General features: G+C 48.8%; 1 protein-coding gene across 1 annotated transcript; it reads right to left on the bottom strand.

The window, feature by feature from the left end:
- Nucleotides 1–1314: 1314 nt before the first annotated feature.
- On the bottom strand, nucleotides 1315–2844 carry LOC126086318 (interferon lambda-3-like). Its single transcript, XM_049902470.1, has 5 exons — nucleotides 2663–2844; nucleotides 2093–2199; nucleotides 1701–1840; nucleotides 1507–1590; nucleotides 1315–1413 (listed from the first exon to the last, which is right to left on the bottom strand). The coding sequence occupies exons 1-5, from the start codon at nucleotides 2842–2844 to the stop codon at nucleotides 1315–1317; spliced, it is 612 nt and encodes a 203-aa protein (XP_049758427.1).
- Nucleotides 2845–7831: the final 4987 nt, after the last annotated feature.

A 7831-nucleotide genomic window follows, 5' to 3' on the forward strand; every position in this document is an offset into this window, starting at 1 on the left:
GACACTATGCCGAGTGAAATAAGTTGGTCATAAAGGACAAAAATTGTATGACCTCACTTATATAAAGACAAGAACAGGCAAATGTATAGAGATCAAACTTTCTTAGTCATTAGCAAGGACAGGAGGGAGGGAGAGAGGGGAGGGTGGCTACAGTGTATGGAGTACTGAGTTTCAGTTTACAGTAATGGAAAAATTGCATTGGTTAACGGTAGGGTAGGTGAATGTAATAGCTGTAAAAAGTTGAATTGGCAAAAGTTGTGTGATATATTTACAACAATGACAAAAAAAAGTAACTGCTTGTTTTGCAAGTTTAGGGTCATGGTTTCATGGGACATCCCAGTTAACTGGCCTAATAACATGTTTAGTGCTTTTATTCTACCTCCTAGTTCATCATGTTGTGCCTGGAATGTTAAAAGCTTGTAAGTGGCCGTTCAATGTACAACACTTGGTCTGTATTCACCTGGAGCAACGGAGGAAAATGCAGAGCCAGGAACAGAAGGAGGAAATGGAATGTGTGACGAATTGCCTCCATCAACGACTGCTTCCTTTGCCATGAGACCAGAACTAAATGGTGCCTGGCTACCATTACTGAAAGTTTTGACAAAAAATTCTATAGAAGAATCCTGATGAAAAGGGGGAAATTGCAAAGTAGAATTTCAAATTCTCACGGAATCCAGATTTTCTGGAGCTATGAAAGCTGGATGAACCCCTTAAACTGTTGCCCTGAGATAATCTTTAAACTTTAAATCAAAAGTATCCCTTGAAGCCGTCCTAAAACCAAACAATTATTTAGCTTAGCAAGTAAAGAATGTTGGCCTTGAGCATTATGCTCTTTTCAGAACCATCTATACGGGATGAAGTCGACAACAGCGACTTGAAAGATTAGATAGGAAGCTTCTGGCAGTCAGCTTGTCAACGGGGGGAACAACTCAGAAAAGGAGGGTGAGAATGGTTGCACAACTCAAAGAATGTCATCAATGTCACTGAACTGTACAGGTACAAACTGTTGAATTGGTGTCTGTTCTGGGGCCTCAACAACAACCACGAAACTAAAATAAATTATTAAAAAAAAAAAAAAAACTAACGCACACAAACACATACCCAGTCCCACATCACAGATAGCTTATTTTCTCAGTGTCCATTTACACAATTTTAATAAAAAAAGTAGAAAAATAAATATTTTGTTGGGTCAGAGTTTCAGTCTCTGCACACATACATAAACAGCGATTTGGCAGCAATAATTTAAGAACACTGGTCAGTGCATATATACAATGTCTGGGGTGCTGGGAGAGGTTGGATGGTGGGTCTGAAGGTTCAGACACACTGGTTCCTGCTGGCGATATATTTCAGGTTCTGTGTGAGGAGGCGGAAAAGGTTGTACATGACAGAGTCCTCGAGGCAGCCTCGGGACTCCTGTGGGGGAGACGAGTTGGTGGTCCCCCACTGCCTGGCATCAGCCTCCTCCCCTATGCAGGGCCCTGGCATCTGCCCCTCCCTGTCACTCACCATCTTTGTGGCCTCCTGGAGCCTGTGCAGCCAGCGGTGGAGGCAGCCCCTGGGTCTGGGACCTGCTGTGGGTTGAGCCGGGTCCTGTGGGCAGACTACAGGGGTGTGTGAGTGTGAGACAGGGCCTGGGCAGAGGGGTGGGATCCCGCAGGGCCAGAGCCCACAGAAGGGTCTTGGCTGCCCCAAGGATTCACACAGGCCCTGAGCTTGGAGTGGATGTGGTGCTGCGTGTGAAGGGCCTGGTCTGGGACGGCCCCCAGGGCTGAGTCAGCCACGGTCCCCAGGACCTTTACTGTCAAGGCTAGCTCAGCTTCCAAGGCCACAGGGCACTCCCACACCTGAGGAGAGGAGACAAAAGACAGGTAAGCATTGCACCTGAGAGAGAAGAGGTGAGGTAGGCAGATGAGTGGGGATAGAGGAAGGGACAGGTGAGGGCACAGCTAGTGTGCTCAGGTGAGAGAAACAGGTAAGAGAGGACTAGGATGGGGGAAGAAGAGAGCGACAGGTGAGGAGAGGTGAAGGGGCCACATAAGGTGCAAGATGAGCAGGGCCAGGTGAGGGCAGGGGTGGCCCTGACTCTCCCAGCTCATCTGTAGCTGCCTCAGGTCCCAGGTCCTAGGGAAGAGACGGGAGCTGCAGCTCCAGTTCTTCAGCAAGAGAGACTCTTCGTAGAGAGCAAGGGTAGAGGTTAGCCTACAGCAAGAAGGTGGAGGTTAGACCACTCTGGCAGGACTGAAGGATGGTTAATAATAGGAGTAAAGGTTAACTCACCAAAGGATGGTAGAGACCCCTCCAGTGTAGTAGAACAGGGGTTAGCCCACTGCAGTAAAAGCAGATCACCCAGTGAAGGAAGAGTGGAGGTTAGCCCAGTGAAGGAAGAGTGGAGGTTAGCCCAGTAAAGGGAAGGTAGGTTTACCCAGTGAGGGAAGAGTGGAGGTTAGCCCAGTAAAGGGAAGGTAGGTTTACCCAGTGAGGGAAGAGTGGAGGTTAGCCCAATGAAGGAAGGGTAGAGGTTAACCCAGTGAAGGGAGGGTGGAGGTTAGCCCAGTGAAGAAGGTTGGGGGTAGCTCAGTGAAGGAGGCAGCAGAGTGTAACAGGGTTAGCCCACGGAGGAAGGGGAGGAGGCTAGCCCACAGCAAAATGGACAGAGGGAGACACAAAGGCATCTTTGGCCCTCTTGAAGGCCTGCAGCTGCTGTGGGGACAGAGACTTGAACTGGCCAATGTGGCAGTCCCTTGCATCCAGGAGGGCCCCACTGGGTGTGGGAGTGGGAATTGCTTCTGTCATGGTCAGCATAGTGGCCATCAGCATCAGTGCCAGCTGGCAGCCCACAGCCATATGTATGTAATGGATAGATGGGGAGATGAGGGGATGGGGAGGTGAAGGGGTGGGGAGGCAAGAGGGTAGGGAGCCAAGGGGGTGGGGAGATGAGGGGATGGGGAGACGAGGCGACAGGGAGGTGAGGGGATGGAGAGGTGAGGGGATAGGAAGACCAAGTGCTTAGCATGGGAAATGGCAGGAGTTGAGGGTCATGGGCAATGACAGAGGGGTGGCTCACCCGGCTTCATTCCTGGTTTCCTCTATGTCAGGGAGAGGGGGATCCAAGTGCTGCCCTGTAGCTCTGTCACCGGGAGTCTCTCACTGGGTCTCGTTGGAAGTCTCTGACCTCAGTCTCCTCTTCTGGGTCTCAGCCCACTTCTTTATCCTGGACCATGTCTCCGAATTTCCAGCTCCATCTGGGATGTAGCTCCTGCCAGAGCCCCGTGATGCAGCTTTTAGCGTGAATAGAAGGGCAATCCCAGCTGATATAGGAAAAGTGAAAAGAGACTCAGGATGACACCCACCACCAGGGGAAACCCCAGGTTGGGAACATCCAGAGCAGGGCGGGGCCAGGTGAGGTAGGTGACTCTGGAGCGAAAGAGAAACTGACATGGACTCTGTGTTCACTCCGTGATGGTGAAGTGCGGTTATGGTTAGGACAATCCTCATGGCTGGGGCAGCTTCAACCTGAACAGGAGGGAGCTTAGGTGCCCGGATGGGGCAGGGGTGGGTGCTTGTCTTCTAGCAGGTCACCCAAATGTGAGGAGGGAGGGTGAGGAGACACCCAGGAGGTATCTCCATGAAGGGGCTGGAGACTCCTAGAGAGAAGGTGCTTAGGGGGAGGAACTAGAGAGACAACCCAGGGAGACAGACAGTGTGGGGCCGGAAGAGAGAGGAGGTCAGAAAGGACAAGATACCCAAGTACAAGGAAAGGAGCAGACCGCCCCCGTCCTCCCTCACCTGACACCAATAGTGGGAGGGGAACTGAAGAGTCTGCTGAACAATTCAGGTGCAGCTGAAGTCTTCGGAAGAACCAGATTGGGTGCTAGCAGCCCCTGCCTCCCTCCCTCCCTCCCTCCCTCCCTCCCTCCCTTTACTCAGCAATTATTTAATGAGCAGCTATCATGGGCTGGGCGCTGTTCTAGATACTGGAATCCTAGTAGTGAACAAATCACTAAAACTCCTGCCCCACATGGAGTTGACATTCTCATGGAAGGGTCAGACAATAGCAAAATAATAAACTGAATACATATGACATCAGGTATTAAGAAGTGCTTTTGAAAAAAAAGTAAACAGGGGATGGAGTCTATGGTGAGGTCAGAGGTGGCCTGTTAAACAAGACGGTTGGTGAAAGTGAGGTCTGAATGAAGACTGAAGGAGGGGTGGGAGGGAACCATGAGGACATCTGGGGTACAGCCTCCCAGGCAGTGGGAGCAGCCAGTGCAAAGTGAGCATAACGACAGATTCTCTTGCTGGCACCTCCCTGTCCTGGAGGCTTTCCACACATGAGAGCACTGAACACTCTCATCACCTCTGAGGTAGTGTGAGAATAATAATCCACATCTGTCTAACCCTCACTTTTCATTTCTTTGTTTAGTTCTGACACCAGCTGCTCACGCAGTACTTCCTCCTCTGACCATGACCACCTGGAGGTAGGGCACAGCCCACAAGTTAAAGGACACTGCCTTCCAGACTGCCAAGTAGGCCCAGGACTTTGAGACACCAGCCACAAGCTCGGGTGACCCCATGACCCACACTTCTGACCTGCTGGCTCCTACTGGCTCCCTTGGTTTTTGTAATTTGCTGGGACAACTCACAGAACTCATGGAAAGGATTATACTTACAATTTTAGTTTTATCATTGGAAAAAGGATACACATGAAGAGATGCATAGGGTGAGGTCTAGGAGGGTTCCCAGTGCAGAGTTTCCATGTTCCACATGCATGAATGCCTTTCTCCAACCAGGAAGCCCATGGAGCTTCACACTGGTCCATTACATCAATGATATTATGCTGATCGGACCTAGTAAGGAAGAAGTGTCAATGACTCTGGACTTATTGGTAAAACATTTGCGTGCTAGAGGGTGAGAAATTAATTCCACAAAAATTCAAGTGCCTTCCACCTCACTGAAATTTCTCAGATCCAGTGGTGTGGGGCGTGTCAAAATATTCCTTCTAAAGTGAAGGATAAGTTATTGCATCTGGCCCCTCCCACAACTAAAAAGGAGGCACAATGCCTACTGGGCCTATTTGGATTTTGGAGGTGACATATCCCTCATTTGGGTGTGCTACTCTAGCCTATTTATCAAGTGACTCTCAAAGCTGCTGGTTTTGAGTGGGGCCCAGAACAGAAGAAGGCTCAGCAACATCTCGTTGTGCAAAGGGCTCTGGCACTTGGGCCATATGACCTGACTGATCCAATCGTGCCTGAAGTGTCAGTGGCAGATAGAGATGCTATCTGGAGTCTTTGGCAGGACCCTATTGGTGAATCACAGCACAGACCCTTAAGATTTTCGAGCAAAGCCTGCCTTCCTCTGCAGATAACTACCCTCCTTTTGAGAAACAGCTTTTGGCTTGTTACTGGGCCTTACTAGAGACTGAATGTTTAACCATGGGCCACCAAGTCACAATGCGGCCTGAGCAGTCTGACCCATAGAGAAACAAAGATGGATGTGCACAGCAGCACTCCATCATTAAATAAAATCATTAAATAGAAGTGGTATATACAAGATCAGGCCTGAGCAGGACCTGAAGGCACAAGTAAATTGCATAAGGAAATGGCCCAAATGCCCATGGTCTCCACTCCTGTCACATTACCTACCATTTCCCAGTCTGCACCTATGGCCTCATGGGGAGTTCCTTATGATCAGCTGACTGAGGAAGAGAAAACTTGTGCTTGGTTTACAGATGGCTCTACACGGTATGTCCTGAAAGTTGACAGCAGCAGCACTACAGCCCCTTTCTGGGATCTCCCTGAAGGACAGCGGTGAAGTGAAATCCTCTCAACGGGCAGAACTTTGAGCGGTGCTACTGGTTGTTCACTTTTCTTGGCAGGATATATTGCCAGATGTGAGATTGTATACTGATTCATGGGCTGTGGGCAATGTATGGTCAGGAACTTGGAAGGAACATGATTGGAAAATTGGAGACAAGGAGGTATGGAGAAGAGGTATGTGGATAGAAGTGAAGATATTTGTATCTCATGTGAATGTTCATCAAAGGGAGACCTCAGCAGAGGATTCTAACAGTCAAGTGGACAGGATGACGAGTTCTGGGGAAACCAGTCATCTTTCTCCAGCCGCTCCTGTCATCGCTCAATGGGCTCATGAACAAAGTGGCCATTGGGGCAGGGATGGAGGTTATGCATGGGCTCAGCAACATGGACTTCCACTCACCAAGGCTGATCCTGCTACAGCCACTGCTGAGTGCCCAATCTGCCAGTAGCAGAGACCAACACTAAGTTCCTGATATGGCAACATCCCTGGAGGTGCTCAGCCAGCAACCTGGTGGCAAGTTGATTATGCTGGACTGCTTCCATCATGGAAAGGTCAGCATTTTGTTCTTATTGGAATAGACACTTACACTGAATATGGATTTGCCTTCCCTGCATGCAATGCTTCTGCCAGAACTACCATCCGTGCACTTTTGGAATGCCTTATCTGCCATTAAGGTATCCCACACAGCATTGCCTCAGATCAAGGTACTCCACAGCAAATAAAATGCAGCAATGGGTCCATGATCACGGAATTCACTGATCTTCCCAAGCTCCCCATCATCATCATGAAGCAACTGGCTTGACAGAATGATGGAATGGCCTTCTAAAGACACAGTTGCGATGCCAGATGGGTGGGAATACCTTGCAAGGTTGGGGCAGTGTTCTCTAGCAGGATGTTTGTGCTCTGATGTTATCAGGAGGGATCAGTCCCTGGAGGAGGACATCATGCTCGGTAAAGTAGGGGGTCAGTGCAAAAGAGGAAGACCCTCAACGAGATGGACTGACACAGTGGCTGCAACAATGGGCTCAAACATAACAACCATTGTGAGGATGCTGCAGGACCAGGCAGTGTTTCACTCTGTTGTACATGTGGTCATTATCAACTTAACAGCACCTAACAACAACAGAACAAGCCGTTAAAGGGTGGATTTCCCCATTTTCTCTCCCTGCATCCAATTCTATTCCCTATAGAACAGTCCCTGTTTTGAGTCTCCTTACACAGTCTATGTATAAACTGTGTTGCATACACATACATCCATGTGTTGCTGGGTGATGCTGACTCAATTTCAACTCAGCAACCCCATGTGACAGAGTGCAACTGCCCTATAGGGTTTTCTAGGCTGTAATCTTTACAGAAAGGTGCCCTGGTGTTGAAGTGGTTAAGCACTGAGCTGTTAACCAAAAGGTTGGTGCTTCAAACCCACCAGCTCCTCCACAGGAGAAAGATGTGGCAGTCTGCCTCTGTAAAGAAAACACCCTTGGAAGCCCTATGGGGTAATTCTACGGTATTCTGTCTTATAGGGTCTCTGTGAGTCGGAACTGACTTGACGGCAATGAGTTATCTTTACAGAATCCAGTCCCTGGATCTGTCTTCCACTGAGCAGCTGGGTGGGTTTGAACCGCCAACCTTTTGGAAAGCAGTCAAGTGCTTAACCATTGTACAACTAGGGCTCTTATACAGCCCTGTACAACCATCTATTTTACACCAAGTGGTCATACAAAGTGTTCTGTATCTTAACTTTTCTCTCTCAGTATCTGCACAGAGGTTTTGGTTTTTCATTTTGTAGATAAATGGAACAGTCCTCTGCTTATGGATAGTCTGCCTCTGGTACTGTTTCCCAAAATGGCCGTATGTCTAGTCTGCAAAACCAGAGAAGACACATGTTCATTAAGAAAGAAAGATAACCCACTGCCTTAGTGAACATCTTCCTTAATATCCATTCCTAAGCAGTTTTACAGCACTTTCTGTACACTGCGTTTTTCCAAGGTGGTTTTATCGTTTTAACGAACAT

This window comes from Elephas maximus, chromosome 11 (genome assembly GCF_024166365.1).
Source record: "Elephas maximus indicus isolate mEleMax1 chromosome 11, mEleMax1 primary haplotype, whole genome shotgun sequence".
NCBI lineage: Eukaryota > Metazoa > Chordata > Mammalia > Proboscidea > Elephantidae > Elephas > Elephas maximus.